The sequence below is a fragment of the Sparus aurata genome, chromosome 7 (assembly GCF_900880675.1).
Source record: "Sparus aurata chromosome 7, fSpaAur1.1, whole genome shotgun sequence".
Classification (NCBI taxonomy): domain Eukaryota; kingdom Metazoa; phylum Chordata; class Actinopteri; order Spariformes; family Sparidae; genus Sparus; species Sparus aurata.
Genome location: NC_044193.1, coordinates 28617345 through 28634536, shown reverse-complemented (window position 1 = coordinate 28634536; position 17192 = coordinate 28617345). Strand labels below are relative to the sequence as shown.

The 17192-nt window shown below is 40.2% G+C and overlaps 1 protein-coding gene across 1 annotated transcript in view; it reads right to left on the bottom strand.

Moving 5' to 3' along the window:
• Positions 1 to 13438, bottom strand: part of lhfpl4a (LHFPL tetraspan subfamily member 4a) — a 37577-nt gene extending 24139 nt beyond the window's left edge. The window contains exon 1 of the mRNA XM_030423398.1: positions 13030 to 13438. Coding sequence (XP_030279258.1) covers positions 13030 to 13438 — 409 coding nt within the window. The remainder of the gene's footprint in view (positions 1 to 13029) is intronic.
• Between the last annotated feature and the right edge of the window lie 3754 nt (positions 13439 to 17192).

The window sequence follows — 17192 nt, the reverse complement described above, 5'->3', positions numbered from 1 at the left end:
AACATGCTCACGTGAACAGATGCATGTGTGGCCACACACACACATATACCCTTACACACATAAGAGACAAAGTGGAGCACACACACACACACACACACACACATTCATTCAGAGGCTGCTTCACTCACTCTCATTCTTGCTTTCTGCCCTCTCGCTCTCTCTCTCTCACACACACACACACACACACACACACACCCACCTACACGCACACCCACACACACACACACACACACACACACACACACACACACACACACACTCTTTTCGGTTGCTTTCCATACACGTCACACTGCATGGAAGAACAAAAGCGGACACGGTAGCACAATTCTGTCGGTTTGTATATGTGTGAAAGAGTGACAGGGCAACCAAAAGAAAAACTGATAACACTTATCATTTGATTATTGTACTTTCAATATTAAGACATTCATAGGATTCAGCAATGACTTCCTGTCCTGTTTGTCATTTGGAGGACTTTAAGGATTATTTGAAGTCCTCCAAACTGAACAACAAAGTAGTAGGCAGGTCGCAATTCATGAATTTCTGAGAAAAATGGCCAATCAAGTGTTTTTATAAAATATAACATTTCAGCAAATCTGCAGTTTAAACAACTTAACAATGGCAATATTTATTATAGCAATGAGGTTGCAGGAAGTAACGTTCCATTTGAACTGAAAGCAATGGTGTGAGGGTCAGGACCATGAATTGGTGTTTAGTGCACCAGACTTTGATGCAAAACACTAGAGTTTATGTGCAATCCATGATTACCTATCTAACTGTAACTATGATTGTTCCTCAACCTAAACTGAGTGTTTTGGTTGCCTAACATCAACCAAACATGTACATACACAGAAACAGTAGACAGCACAAACTTTTAAAACATTGGCTTTAGATGTAAAACCTCTCGATACAACATTGTTTTCATTCTGTCTCTAGAGAGAAATTCATTTGAAGGCAGATATATAGACATAATGTTCAAAGATGTACATTTTTGTGTTGTGTTAGCAGCAAACATTGAAAATTTGCTAGGGTCCAATCAAGAACATCCCATTATGGCTTAAAAATAGTTCCAGAATGTGGCCACGTCCAGGACGTTTCCTGCCGGTCACAGGACATGCCCTTCCAGGATGTTCTAGCAATGTCAAAATACTGTATGATGTCAACACGAAAGGGCTTATTCAGCTCTTCTGCCAATTTTTTATGTACACTGTGCACTCAGTAGCGTCCTACAAAGAGAAATAATAATAATAAGTTCACTCAGTCAACATTGTCTCACACAAGGTGTCCTGTGTTTCACCCACTCATCCGCCGTGAAGTCAAAATTATGTGATTGAACACAGTTTGGTTAAAGATCTTTGGCTCTTACAAACATTACAGGCACACTAAAACGATGAGACAGTAATACAATAAATGTACATGTAGATATACATAAATGTCTTTTCATACATAAAAGGTTGCTGACTTTGTACTTTTGTGGAGCGAACGTCTGATCACAACCATTTCATAACCACATTCATTGTTAATCAGATGTCGTAATGAAAAATAAAAAAGACACCTGCATTGGATATGAAACAATGTCAACGTCCAACCAGTGTTTGCTGAATTATACCCTTTGAATTAAATTGAATGATATCTTTTGCTACTTACTTTACTACTCCTTTACTTTCCAAAACAGATCGAAAGTGAACCATACAGCTTGAAGGGTTGCTATGTTACATCTAACTGGTTACACATGTCACCGTGGCACCTCCAGACTGGCTTCATTTGTCGACCCTCTTACAATCCAAGCCATGGACATAACAATCCATAACCCTGCACAGTAAGTTTTTATGCACCATAAAGACAACGGGGCGCAACAATGAGGCGCAACAATGGGACGTAAGATTTAAGCAGATTCAAACATGTTTTTAGTTCTGCAAACATTTCTCGGGGACTGATCCGCTCTGGGGGTATTTAGCATCCAGCCTGGCTGAGTTAGCTAATAATGGGACATATGGATGTGAATATTAATGAAAATATGCTCTGAATATAATGATTGCATTTTGTCCTCACAATCCTAGCTTGTGTCATTCGTGAACACATTTCAGATTCCCAGTAAAGACTCAGCAGCTACTTTGTCAGTCGGGCAGGTTGATGATGTACTTGAGGGGACACAAATGGTGAGTAATGGTAAGTAATCACAAGGTAATGACGCGCACCTAGTAACAGCTCACTTGGAGGTGCACAAGAATAGTCACTAAAATGTACATTATAGGACATCAGAAGGTCTTATTGGTTACATAAAGTGTTATTTGACAGGTTAATTTCAGACATTTAGAACAGAACAGAACATGCTGATTCACAGATATATCAGCCTATATTCACCCTAGATACAGCAGCATGGTCAGTGGCCTTATGCTTCTGTGTCTGACGCTGTAGTACCCCATTAGCGTCACTTATTGAAGTGCCCCTCTAGTGCGGTGTATAAAGAGCGAGAAAAGTCCAAGTCAGAGGGTGGTTTGGGTTTGATGGGTCATGCACTGGACTTTCTCATCGGACACTGGCATTTGTGACCATGAGTCAAGAATGATTTGTTTTAAAGTTATGTAAGTCCGGTAAGTTAACGTACAAAAATGTTGCTCATGTTACATAAGTGAACATGACCCAAAGTATGATGTTTTTTAACCTTAACCAAGGACTTAGTGCCCAAACATGACCAAGCAGCGACCACTTCCCAACCCTTAGCAACAGTCCATCAGTAATAAAACGTCATAACATGTGAAACACAACATAGATTGCCATGTCTACTGAATCATAAAACAAGCCCATTTTACAATAGTTCAAAGTTTAAAATTAGTGGAACAGTTTGTAGTGTTTATGCCCTACAGAATACAGTAATCAGTCATTTAAGTCAGTAAAAATAAAGAAATTCAGAAAGGGTTGTGATCTCATGGGGCCTTGCCTCCAAGCTGTACTAAACAACAATTTCATGTTAACAATTTTTTAAATTACCATTCAGTCCTGAAGTGTTGCTTGTAGTGACAAACTGACACACAAGTATCATTAGCACATCACCTAAGCTTCACACCTTTTAGCATCCTTTAGCTTGTTGTTTTGCTTTTATGACCCTCAACTGTGCTATCTTCATCCCTGGTGAACACTGCGAAACGTTTAGCAGCTAAAGAGCTAGATGAGACTCCGGAGTTGGTGGAGACCAAACACAGAGCCGAAAGGAGGCATGCATAGTTTAGGTGGTAAAAAAAAAACATCAAAGCTACACAAAAGCTAATGTTCTAAACTGTAAATGTAAACTGTTGCTAACATGTGAGTGAAAACAACTTCATAGGGTGGTGTGGTTTGAGCTTTGGCCCAAGAAAAGTGGCTGGCTTTTGCCTCTGTAAATCTGTTTAACTGGTTCTACATGTTTTGCTGTGTCTTTCCTTGTTTGGCTTTTAATTGACACTCCCTAGACTGAACAGTCCCTGACAGGTCATTTTCTCCCAGGACAGCTCCTCCCCTGTGCCATGGCCCATGTCCTGCTTAGTTCTGTTTAATATTGCAACAGACAGGGAAAGACGTGAAGGAGAGATGAAGACATGACCTGATTGAGGAGAGCAGGGAGAAAGAGGGTCATCGAGTCAACCGCAATGGTTTCTGTCTTATTCTATGGTAACTAATTTCTGCTGTAGGGATGGAAGAAAATGATAAGAACTGGGGAGAGATGGAAAAGACAGACCTCTCTGCCTCTGTCAAGCCTTGCCTGAATTTCCCACGTTTCTTGCATTAAATTCATCTTCTATTCCAAAAAGGGTTGAATTAAAGCTAAAGCTCTGTCAGTTTTCCCAGGAGCATTTTCCATCGAATTAATCTAAAGGTGCGAGCAGCGAAGCTCTTCACAGACCTTGGGTGCTTTTGGAAAATCGAGCACCTCCTCTTATTCTTTTTCATGAGGAAAAATGCTGCTTAGTCTAGATACTGAGTGTAAAATGACCCCATTATTCACATTCCTATTGCAGTGTGACATAACTGGGGGATGATGGGAAGAAAGTCACCTATGAGGGGGCAGCTCTTGACTCTCTAATGACCAGAATGTATCCCACTTTTAGCCAAATAATGATTTAACATTCATTAGTCCACTTTAAACATACTTATTAATCTGTTCTGGTTAGCCATTCGCTGTTTTATCACAAAGCAAGCTCTCCTTAGCATAGTCTGTCACTCTTTCCCCAACATCAGCCATCCTGGATAGCTGGCTATCATATGTTTAGAAGTACTACATTACAAGAAACATTATCCAAACTTTGTGTCATTATATCATATTACATTTCATATACTGTATTTATGCAATGTAGTGATGCTCGCAGAAATTGCAACTCAAGAACATGATTTAGCATGGTGACATACATAAAATCACAAAAACTAAGAAATAGATTAATAGCCATAACATATGAAGGGATAGATAAACATTATAGTAATCCAGTAATCCAGATGTTAACCATATGGCATAAGGATATATTAATAAACAAGTAACACTATATTCTCTGACATCACTCTCAGGGTGGGAAACTCAGATTCATCCAGCTGTCTTCTAGGTTGCAAGTTGCGTAAACATCAGGAATCTGACAAACTGTTGTCAGTTCATCTCTTTGTGATTGATCTGCGACTGAAAACATGATGGATAGTGAAAATCTGGAGGAGACATTGGGCCATATTTCATGGTCAAACAACATATTTTATTACCCATCAGCTAATGGTAGCATTCAATTACTGCCTAGCTAACATTACTGTTTGACTACATCATCTTTGTTTCACTTATAGGCTTAAGTCAATATGTCTGAGATGTGCACTTATGTTTCAAAATTAATCTAAGCCTTTCCTACTGTATCATTAAGCAGTTTCAAATGGTAAAGCTAGCTAGGAAGTGGTTAGATGCTAACATTAGCTGTTATCCAGCTAATGGGTTATCAAATATAATGTTTTATCTGTTAGATAGCTTCTAACATTAGCATCCAACCACTTCCTCGCTAATATTATCATTTAAAAAGTGCTACACAATACAAAAGAGTATATTCATTCTAAAATATCAACACACATCTTGGACACTTTTATATAAGCCCGGCAGTGAAACACAATGTACGGTATGTTAGCTCGGATGACATTATCCCAGCATTTGAGCTTCCCACTCGGAGTGTGACATCAGACTTCATATGGTTTATTGAAATCAAACATGTTAAGTCGTAGAGAGTAAGTAGGGAGGATTTGATAATCATATAATGATATCAATAATCAGTAATCCATTTGTTTTCCTTAATGACATTTTGCTTCGTTTTTTGTCTCATTATGAAAAAACTTATGAATAGAAACAGTTAAAAGTAACACTGTGCCATTTCTGAGAGAAAATCTGGCTAAAATGTTGCATTTGGGAATGTACTGAGCTGAGCAACAAACTCATTCATCCAACATCTGAAGACTTAAATGTTTAGAGGTGTTCCAAACAGCGAGATGCTCTCATTGTCTCTCCTGGAGGGCATTCATAGTGTTGTACTTGTCTGTACACACAAATAAGGTTCACCTCCACACACTGGGCTGATCACTGCTTGTGTGGGCAGGCTTGTCAGATTGTTAGTTTCAGAAAGTTCTCATAGGCAGCACCTTCACAATCATTATCGTGTTGATTCTAAAAAGATGTATACCCCCACAGTCACCTCATGATAACCTGAGCTGGGCTGATGGAGTTAAAAAGCACCTACACTATTGGGAATCCAGTCAGTAATTGAAAAAAGATGAATAATTAGAACAGTTAATATGCAGCTGTGATGGTCTTTAATTGTTGTGTTGGTGTGGTCAGTTATCTCTCCTTCATAACACAGGAATACACACCGCCTGATGACACCGTCACCCGCTGCCCCATAGCTCTCGCAAGCCAGATAGGAGATTTGTGTTAGTGGCTAATTTGCTATTTTTCACAAGCACTCTTAGCTTTTTAAGTCTAATAAATACATTCATAATAAACTTTATTAAATACCACAATCATATGATTTGACAAACAAATTTCCCCATCTGCGGGACATTAAATGATTTCTGATTCTGATCCTGATTCTGATTCTGATTCTGAGCACAAGCCATCATGAATGAACCCCAATTAGAAAGGCAACACAGCTTGGCAGTTACTCTTCAGCGCAGTGGGTCTTTGCTTTGTGCTAACACTAGCTACTGGACAAAAGGCTGTGTACTGTGAGGGCAGCACATCCTTGTCATCGCTAACCTTATCCAATTACCTCATGTGTCACTCACATGTAACAGGGCACCTAACAGTATTACAACGAACAAAAAAAATTAACATGGCTATTGTTTGTACTCTCAGAGACTTTGATTTATTGAGATTTTCTTCAAATGCAACACAAAATGCTTCTAAAATAACTTACCAGCCCTAGCTTTGCAAGGTAGCTGTCCGACCTATGTTACCATGGTGATCCATCCCTGTTAAACATGATCCAGCTTTGTGACACCTGTTTTAAATCCATAGCTGGATAACCCACAAATCTTGCTTTGTGATGCAGGCCCACTGCAGGGATTTTGCAATCAATTCCTCTTGGATTTCTAACAGCAATGCAGGAGCAGTGCAGCATGCATGTGAAACTGGAGGTGTTCCTGCTGCTGGTTTAGTTTCTATCGCAGCCTTGCCAGTATTGTTACAATCAGTAATAAATCTGTATTCAAGTCAAAACTACTTTATCTGGGCCAAGAGTCACTTTATATCATCAATAGTTATGAGTGGCACCTTATCGTCCCTTTCAAGTACATTAACCATTACAACCATATTTACAATTGGTCAGTTCAGTGTACATAGAGGCCGACTTTGGCCCACTTTTAGTTAATGGATGCCAAGACACACTATCACTGTGCTCTGCCAGGAGGCCTGCACACAGTGTTTTGGCTTTGGTTCTTTGTTTTTCTCTGAGCTTTTTTGAACTTTACTAAACCAGTCAAAAGTTTTAGTGTAAAGGTTGCATTGCATTGTTCCCCAACTGGAAGAACCATTCACTTAGAATTCTGACATGAAACCACGTCCGCTAAAATTGACAATCTCTTTACATTCGAACTTTACTTTGCTGACATGAGGTAGCGTAAATAATGACAGAATTTTCCCTGGGCGACCTTTCCCGTTTCACCTGTTTCCCGCTGCAGTAGCATGCTAGCAGACCATCGTGATCAAGGCCCAAACTGCTCTCTAATTGACACTTTTGGTCCATTTGGCCCAAATCTCGGCCACCAGTGGTTCAAATTGGCCCTTACTGTATTTGCTGTGGTACACTCTGTCACTGCGCAGTGCCAGGAGACCTGCTGCTACGCCCAACAGGGCAGAGTGGATGATTAAATGATCATCTCCAAGGTGGTGAACAGCATTAGGCCGTCTGCCAAGCCTATTAGACAACTTACCTCGGCCACACATCATACGCATCCGCTGCAAGGACAGTAAAACCTTCGGAAGTTTCACAAACTCTGACGTGCAAATTAGAGGAAACGCAGATAAAGATTTAGTTTGAGAATACAAAATAGTGGTATGTCTTATAACAGTCAGCACTGAGCATATGTGGGAGGCCAAAAACATCCAGATCAAGCAGACATGCTGTTGCTTTTGTGAATGTTTACTTATGAATTTTGGAAAGATAAAGATCTACTTACACTGAGAAGAGTTATACAGCATATCTAAAATACAGAGATTTAATTATATTTGGACATGTTTCCCATGCAAGATGCTTTAAATGACTCACAAGACTGTGAGTCATCAAAAGCTAATCCAGGCAACTAAAAAGTTATAGAGGTCAAAATGCATTATTCTTCTTTTTTGATTTAAATTTTAGAAATTGTATATGAACCATTCATACGTTTGTCTTTGTGCCGTGCAGAGATGGACCTCCGGCCTCCTTAGCCAGATGGTGACGGGTGGTGGGAATGTGTCTCTATTGATAGCTGAACAGGAACCTGATGTGATTCATCACATTCTAAGGGATTTTATGGAGCAATGCAACATCGCCCATCACGCACACTTCATCCTCGTCATCATCATCCTGGATATTTATATCCTCACGTTCATTAGTGGGAGGCGATGCTGGACTAGTATGGTTTTCGACAGTGAGGTGTTCCAGATTCATACTTCTTTTTACCTGTGGTGGACACTGACTGAATACATTTATGAATAAATGTACTTAAGTACATTCTTTAAGGAGGTCTGCTATGCTTCAACAACCCGTCAGCAGTCCCACATTTAATTTCATGGCTTCTTGACTACTCTAGATCACCGTGTCACAAGTTTGCATAATTCATGCCCATATTCAAGGTAGAAGTGAAGCTAACTATAAGTGAAAACACGAGAGAGCCGACAGGAGACACGGCTAGTGATGCCGGCTCAGGCGTGTGTGAGCTGACCAATGGGCAGTCTGAGGAAACTCATGTGTTTTGTGAGCATTAAAACATGTGAACCTATTCCAGAAGTGACACAAAGTAAAATTACGAACTTGAAACTGAGCATAATATCTCACCCTTAAGTACTTTCCATTTTCTGTGTCTTTATATTTCCACTCTTGCTGTGGGCTGCCTTTTACTCCATTACATGTATCTAACAGCTATTACTCCAAACTAAAATTTAACGTGAGAAAAAAACAAACGCTACAGCTCCAAAAGATGACACAATGTTAAAGATTAAACCAATTGTTCCAAACCTGTGTGCCTCATGTGTGCCACCCGTAACAAAAAACTGTGTCAAGTCTTCTACCACTACTACTGTATGTAAGACGGTTAAAACTAGCTCCACCAGCTTCTCAACGATCAATTGCTATATGTGTACTGATGCAGCACTATTAAAAATCTAATAATGTAAAAAATAAAAATGTTTAATATTTGTTGCTTAAAGTCTGTTTTGTTGGTAGTAGGGCTGTGAAAGGAAGGAAAATAATATTGTGATATTTTAAAGATATATGGCACCGCACAATATTTTGTAATATCCTCAAAAGCACCTCAATAATTTGAACAAGGTGAAAAAATCAAATATTATATGTATATATATATATATATATATATATATATATATGTGTGTGTGTACATACCTGTATATTAATATTGACACAATGTAGAGATGACTAATGGTACTTTAACAAAAGTATAACCACAATGAGATTTGGTAAGTTCAGAAAATGACATGACTTGTAATGCAGCCTTTAAAACCAAGAAAAGACAACACTTGACATATCATTAGTCTCATAACAACAATGTAATATCTATACATTGCCCAGCCCTAGTTTTCTGTAGTTTTAAGACAACATTTTGCAGTTTTTCTACCCTCCTCCGCCGCTGCCTCCCACCAATGTTTTTCCTGATTAATGGTTTGGGACGACTCGGGTTCAGTTCCTGTTAAGTCATGGAAATTTTGCTAAAGAGAGTAAAATGTGCACCTCTGCTATTCTGTCTGATTCGTGCTGATTGTAGAGCACTAATGCCTTCCAACACACTCGGCAGAACAGAGGACAGAGTGGGCAGATGAGGATGAGCAAAAGAACAATACAGGAGGAATAAAAAAGTGCTGATCTCCCTCTCTCTCTCCCCCTCTATCTCCGTCTCTCTCGCTCTCTCCCTCCCTCTCATTCAGTATGCTGACTGTTTCTGCACAGAAAACCGACTCCCACGCTATTCTGCCTGGCCTATTTATCACATTGATCAGCTTATAAAGAAGTCGGATGTACACAGGAGGCTCGCTAGAACTGTGCGTATGAGAGAGATCACGATTTTTTGCACCTTCTGGCAGCGACATGGAGCTCGGGCCGCTCAGAGGTGAAGACTTGCTGACACGGTCATTTTACTCACTTGGCCTCGTGACATCTAATCACCATAGATACAAATGTTACTTCAGCCTTTGTCTCACTGTTGTTGGGTACCAGCACTGAAACTCATACTAACTGAAGAAGGCAGTCGCAGTGCATCAGTACTGTTCTTGTACTTTACATGAGTATTTCCATTTGCTGCTACGTTATACTCCACTACAATACAATATTGTACTTAAACTCCACTTCATGTATATGCTAACTCTAGTTGCCAGTTACTCTGCAGAGTTCATGCTGCATCAGAGCCAAAGAAGTGTTTATTTCATATAGCTATTTATTCAGCAGTCCTATTAAAAAAAATGAACAATTGAAAAAGGCCAAATATCAGATCTGATCATTTGTCAGGTCAACCCACAGTACCCAGCATATTCATATAATTTATTGTCATTCGGACTTACTCAAGTACATTTACTTTTGTTACTTCAGCACATTCAATATCAGACAGTTAAAGTTTCTTCCTCAAGTTTGTTTGGGTGAGTCTCACTTTTGCCAAAGTAATTTTTTGACAAAACATCTTTACTTTTAATCAATCCAGTATGACTTTAGGGTATTTTTTGCAACGCTGGTGAAATCACAATCAGACAATCTAAGCATCAGAGAAAGTAGAGCTGACATCATGAGCTTATTAATCCATTAGCTGAATGACAGACACAAATCTGCAACTGCTTTCAGAATTTATTGATTGTTTATTTTAGGAGCAAAAATTGGGAAAATTGTTTCTGATTCCAGCTTTATCTTTGTCTCCTGTGAGAGTGCATTATTTAATATTTGCTGACATTCTCTATACTGCAAACAATGCATTAGTTATATATATATGTATATATATGTATATATATATATATATATATATATACATATGTATATGTGTATATATATACATATATATAATCAAATTATTTAGTTTAACAGTGTCACTTTAAAGTTAGATAAATGTTAGTCCAAAGTTATTTTACTGTCAGCTTTATCTTTGTCTCCTGTGAGAGTGCATTATTTAATATTTGCTGACATTCTCTATACTGCAAACAATGCATTAGTTATATATATATATATATATATATATATATATATATATATACATATATATATATATATATATATACATATATATATACACACATATGTATATGTATATATATACATATATATATATAATCAAATTATTTAGTTTAACAGTATCACTTTAAAGTTAGATAAATGTTAGTCCAAAGTTATTTTACTGTTAGAAAAACAATGAAATCCTTTATAACACATTATTTAAGCAATTTTATAGCTTAATAAACATCAGATGCAACTTTCCAATAAACAATTACTTGATAAATGTTTATAAAGCATTTCATTGTTTGTAAACAGTGAAATAACTATGATTTAAATCTCCATTAATCATTTATTAAAGAAGCTATATGTAAGAATTTGGGGTTAACCTAGGAAGACAACGCACACCCGGGGCATTTGAAAACATTTAAAGATGAATTTAAAACAATCAACAGTGTTTCAGGAAGTAAACGCTGACGTCATGTCAAAGACAGCTATGCAGAGATGTCTACTGAAGTTAGCATGCTAACCAGCTAACATTCGCCTGTCCCTTCTCCTCCTTTTTCCAGCCACTTTGTTTCCAAAATAAGCCAGTGGTGTGAGTCAGTGTAGCGTCTAGTCTGCCCACAGTCAAACATGAGAGGAGGAAGAAGTAGAAACCACGATCATCAGCAAAGAAAGAAGTCACAGAAACAGAGGCAGAACAATAGTTAGCCTAGCATTGGCGTTCCCACTGCACCTTAATCATGGTTAGTTGAGAGTGTAACCATATATTTGGACTGTTTATCGGACAAAACTTAACATGTAAAGGCTTTGGGAACTGGTAATGCCCATTTTCTGCTATTTTGCTATTAGCTAACATTCTCTGTGGTACGAACAATCAGTCATTTATAAAAAATAATCTGTGTATTCACCATGAAAACACATGTTAGCTCCAGAAGCCTAACATTTCAAGATGGACTTTCTATTTTCTGGTGCTATTTGTTCAAACCTTCCCTCACAAGACCAAACCTGCTGCCTTTAACAGCACCGCCTCCAAAAGTGTCTCAGCTCTGTCACCCGCACAAATCTGACTTGAACCATCGAAGCAACCATTTGTAAACAGCTACTCAGCTGACCGTGAAGGCAGCACGATTCAGTAGCCCTACAAATCCTGGCTGTGTTGGGAAACGTTTTCCCCCAATCACGGCTGCAAACTGTAATCTACCCACAGGAGCAGGAGGCAAAACAGCAGCCCTCCTCAACACGGTAATCCAATCGACCTGGAATCGTCGCCTCAGAATAGCAGTACGGCCATCAGTCGCAGGGGGACGGATTCATACCCCCCCTGCATCATACCGTGCATCACATCACACTGCATCGTAGCCCGTACGATGAGCTGAAACGGCTGAATGAATGACATTTGCATTTCATCAGCACAAAGCTGTGATCCTACTGCTGCTGCTGCTGCTGCTGCTTCCTTTACAGATGCAGTGGTGTATCCTCAGAATATCAATGGTAGCGGGGGGGCTCCGGGGCTTCTTACTGCTCCGGGTGGCGTGTATAATCACTCAAATGCTTTCCCACTGTCTCAGTTCTGTTGTTGCAGGGATGGGGAATCTGTCTCCTAATTAACTGTAACAAGACATGGCCTGTACCCATTAGACTACGGCACATCGATCCCACTAAAGAAACAGACAAATAAACGGCCGCACTAACACCTTCTACCCATTTCTAGAGAAGCAACCGTGATACTCGTGTTTCTGCAGGAATGTGAGCCACTGACACTGACCTCAGGAGCCTGCAGTGATGCCTGATGGTGTCACTACAGCAGCCTTCACGTGGGAAACTTGCGGTTGTGTGCTTTGAGAGGTACAGAATATCATCTTTGTCATCTCATTCTACTGTTATTTCCTCACAACACCTACAAACTGTGGTGGACTTAATAATATCTGAGAAAGCAAACTCTAAAAGAAGAATGCTTTCATCATCAAATGAGATCCAGGCTCACAGCAGCAGAGCTCTGATGCCTGGATTCCTGCAAGGAGGCTAATTCGCCCAACTGAGTTTTTTGGGGGCGACCTACACTCGTGTGTGTGTGTGTGTGTGTGTGTGTGTGTGTGTGTGACTGAAACGACGGAACATGGTTGTGAGTGGTGCCTACCGCACAGCAGCTGCATCCAGGCGCAGGTCTTGTAAACGGTGGAGGTGTTGCAGAAGAAGAAGAGCGCCATGCAGGCGATGCAGCTGAGGATCAGCACCATGGACAGCAGCACGAACACCGAGGCCGCCTTGAAGGCTCCGGACGGGATGGAGCTGAAGTCGGAGAAGCTGCCCACGCAGGTGAGCTCCCGGCTGGGCGACGGCCCGGTGCCCACGCAGTAGTGGAAGAGGCCGAAGTAGCCGGCCTGCGGCGTGTTGACGCTGTCGCCGATCCAGTAGGGCTGGATGAACACCACCACGTTGACGATGGCGAAGCAGATGGTGAAGATGGCCCACAGCACCCCGATGGCCCGGGAGTTGCGCATGTAATTGTCATGGTAGATCTTGGAGGCTTCTTGGGAAGGCAACATGTTTGGTCGATTTTTTTTTCTCTCTCTCTCTCCCTCTCTCTCTCTCTTTCTTTCTTTCTTTCCACCCCCGTCCTCCTCCTCCTCTTCAGACTCTTACAAGAAAAAATGTAAATCTTTTTTTTTCTTTCTTTTTTTCTTTTTTAAAGAAATCCCAGACAGCTCCACACCCTCTCTGCACAGATCCTCTATTATTTCCTCCTTCTTGTATTATTATGATTATGATTATGATTATTATTTATTTATTTTTCCTCCTGCGCTTATATTTCTCCCGCTTTGGCTGCTTCTTAAAGGCTAGTCAACGGGCCTACACGAGCACACGATACAGATGTGGACCTGTAAATATGCATGTGACATGACAGCACTGAACATTGTAAAAATCTGAACGAAGGAGGGGGGGAGATGCTACATTGGAGCAATACAAAATCATAGCCTTACCTATGCCACTAATGAATAATTAACCGGGACCAGTGATTCAACATTGCTGTCTAAGGCTCGTTTCCTTGAGGCTACACCATGAATGATTTAAAAACAGGCTTCTTTTTTTTTTGTCTTCTTCTTCTTTATGTCACAGTGGTCAGGTGGAGTGGGAGGGTTGGGGGGTGGCGGTGGCGGTGGTGGTGGTGGAGGGGTTAAAGCTGTTTATCGTCCTCGTCCATCAGTCCACAGCTATCTTCAGGATGTCCTTTATTACCATCCGTGAGGTGAGGTGCGTCTCGTCGCCTGCAGCGCCAGCGGTGGAGCCCGTTTTTACCTTCCGAGGCATCCGTGGGGTGCTCCCCTTCCTTCCTCCGCTCGCCCCTCACTGTCCTCGCAGCATGTGGAGAAAAAAAAAATCCAAAACGGGATGAATGGAGAGGGGGTGGGGGGGAAGAAAAAAAAAAACCTTAAAACAAAATAAAAAATAAAAAAAAAAAATCAGAAGAGATTTCAACGCGGGGACCCTCTGTCAAATTTCAACAGTCCTTTCTCGTAAATCCGACATCCTCCACCGCCTCGACTCCATTATCATCACGGTTTTTTTGTCGTAGCCTTTATCCAGAATGTCTCCTTTCTCCCTCTCCCTCTCTCTCTCTGTCTCTCTTCGTCTCTCTCTCTCTCTCTCTCTCTCCCGTCCTCCTCCTCCCGTTTTTCTCTGCGCGCCCCCCGGAAGATGCTGATGTTGTACTGATGACAGCGATGGAGCGCGTTCACGTACGCGGGCACAGCAGCAGCAGCAGCAGCAGCAGGGGGACATTTGCATCAAAGCGCGTCCCCGCCCCTCTTCACCTTGAATCAGAAATTAGATCAACAAATATCCCCTCACGTCTGGATGAAAAAAACAAAACCAAAAAAACAAACCAAAAAAACCAAACAAACAGCTTGGACACGTTTCAGGGACCCCAGCGTGAGAGGACGATTGTTCAACCGTGGATGGAGTCAAAAATCTGATTTCAGAGTACTCCAGTCTGCTCCTGGTCCAGCTAATCTACAGAAGGTTTCAGTGAATGGGCTTATGCTGAGGCTGAAGTAATCGTTTTGCAAAAATCCATATGTGAAATTTATGTCGGAACATCTGGAATTTTATATTTCATTCTACAGAGAGATTTATTATTGTACATCAAATTGTCAGTGTGTCATCGTGTGTATGTTCATCTCATGTGAAATGTGACCCAAAAGACACACATTTGCATATTGCATTTTAATCACATGAACAGCGATGATCTTTTTTACGTGAGTAAAACCATAACAGCCTTGAGGTTGAAAAGCCAACACACAACAATAGGACAACAACAGCAGACGTACCAGACCTTTGTCTGGTGCTCACTGCTCACACACTGTAAAATCTGACTAAGTGACTTTACTGATTACCTCAAGGAACAGGTAGAGTAGACTAATGAAAATGAATAGTCCACTTTACTTGGAAATTCTGAGGTGATCAGTTTCCTGACTGTTTAAAAATAGAGTAAATTTTTAAAATTTACGGTGCAGTTTGGTTAGGTTTAGGCAAGAAATTGATTTGGTGAAGTTTAGGAAGTCATTGTGGCTTGGCTTGAAATAACTAGCATACCAGTGTTATGTACACAATTTCAGTTACATAAGGTACTTTGCGTTATTTTTTGAAGTTGGTTTGCCCTTTAAATTATTACCTCTATAAATTATCTCAGTAAATAAAAATGCACCATATTCTCTTGCACCTTATGGTTCCACTTACCTTTAACTCCACAATACCTCAGCATTATATTTTATTTACCTCAGAATCTATCCTTAGAATTGGCAAGTAAAGCTGACTATTACATTTAAGTTGTAAGACCTACTTTTTTAAAAAACAATTTTTATAGTGAAGTTGTTAAAATAACTTACTGTTAACTTTTGGTTTCACTGGACATGACCAGCAGCCTTCTGGGTGAAAACCCTGTACGTGTATGGCCATTCAACCGGTCCCTGACCTCCTCCCTATGTAGACTTTTCGCTCATTGTACTATTTTGCAGGATGTCCTCCCTTGCTGCCGTAATAAATACTGCAGCCACTAGAGGCCACAACCTACCAAGAAACATATGTATGGCTCATAATAAGCTTTTTCATAATCAACAATGTGGTAATTTTTCTGATGAGGATGGCTTGCAAAAAAAAAGGTTGCACCAAAATAACCTGAGGGACTTGGAAGTTTCAGTGTGCAGACAGACTCTCTAGTCTTTTTTATTGTCTCAGATGTGTAACATTTGAAAAACACATCAGCATGTAGGGTTGTGATAAACATGTGAAATGTTTTTCAATTAGCATGTGCCTTCTTTGGGACCAACATGCCTGGTTTATGACTGTACTATCACACAATATGCTGAATGAAGGCTGTAAAAATAGAATTCAATAGGGTTTAACAAGACTTTGCTGCCTTCTGCGCTGATCACCCGAAGACACATTGCTAGAAAGGCTTAGCTAGAAAAGGTTTTGTTTTTTTTGGTGGTACTGCAGGTCTGGAATAAAGCTCCTTACTTGTGCCACGCTTTAGTTAAATATTTTCAACTTTTCAGCACAAGGCACAGAGTCACACTGTTTCGCCTGGTGGCTTTACCAAGGCATTTCTGGAGTTGCCATGTCTGTTGGTGACCTAATAACTCGCTTTAAAGTTGTCATTGGAACATTATAATTAATTTGACCATAATTGAAACTGACCAGTCATACTTCTGTAATGTCATGGTGTTACCACACAGGAAAAATACATAGATGGAAGAAGTTATCCATTCTAACACATTAACGTTGAGAAAGGATCTATTGGAACCCAAACCAGGTTTTCCTAACCTAAGCAAGTAAAGTTTTGGTTTCAGCAACAGAAAATTGAAAATAAACTAAAACAATGAATAAACTTAGTGTTATAATATTAAGTGAGCAGAATAATAAAATGTACCGGAATACAAATCCCGGCCTCCTGATTGACAGTCCTATACTTGAACCCACTCTGCCATGACGTCGGGCTTCAGCTGTGGAATTCATCACTCTTTTGTAAGTCATAATGATGTTCCTGGAGCAAACATTAATTGTAACGCTCTGTCAACAACACCGACACAAGTTGCAAATCTCTGACGTTATGACCAACATGCTCATACTGACATTGATAACACGCCGATGTTACGATACGATACACTAGGGAAATTTGTCTTGGACTCAGATGCTGCACACATAAATGCCTCCAAATGTTAAGTAGGTGTAATGCATCAGCATCTTGGTTAAGAGTGTTGCTAATTGGCATTAAGCACAGACATCAGGTGAGACTGATAG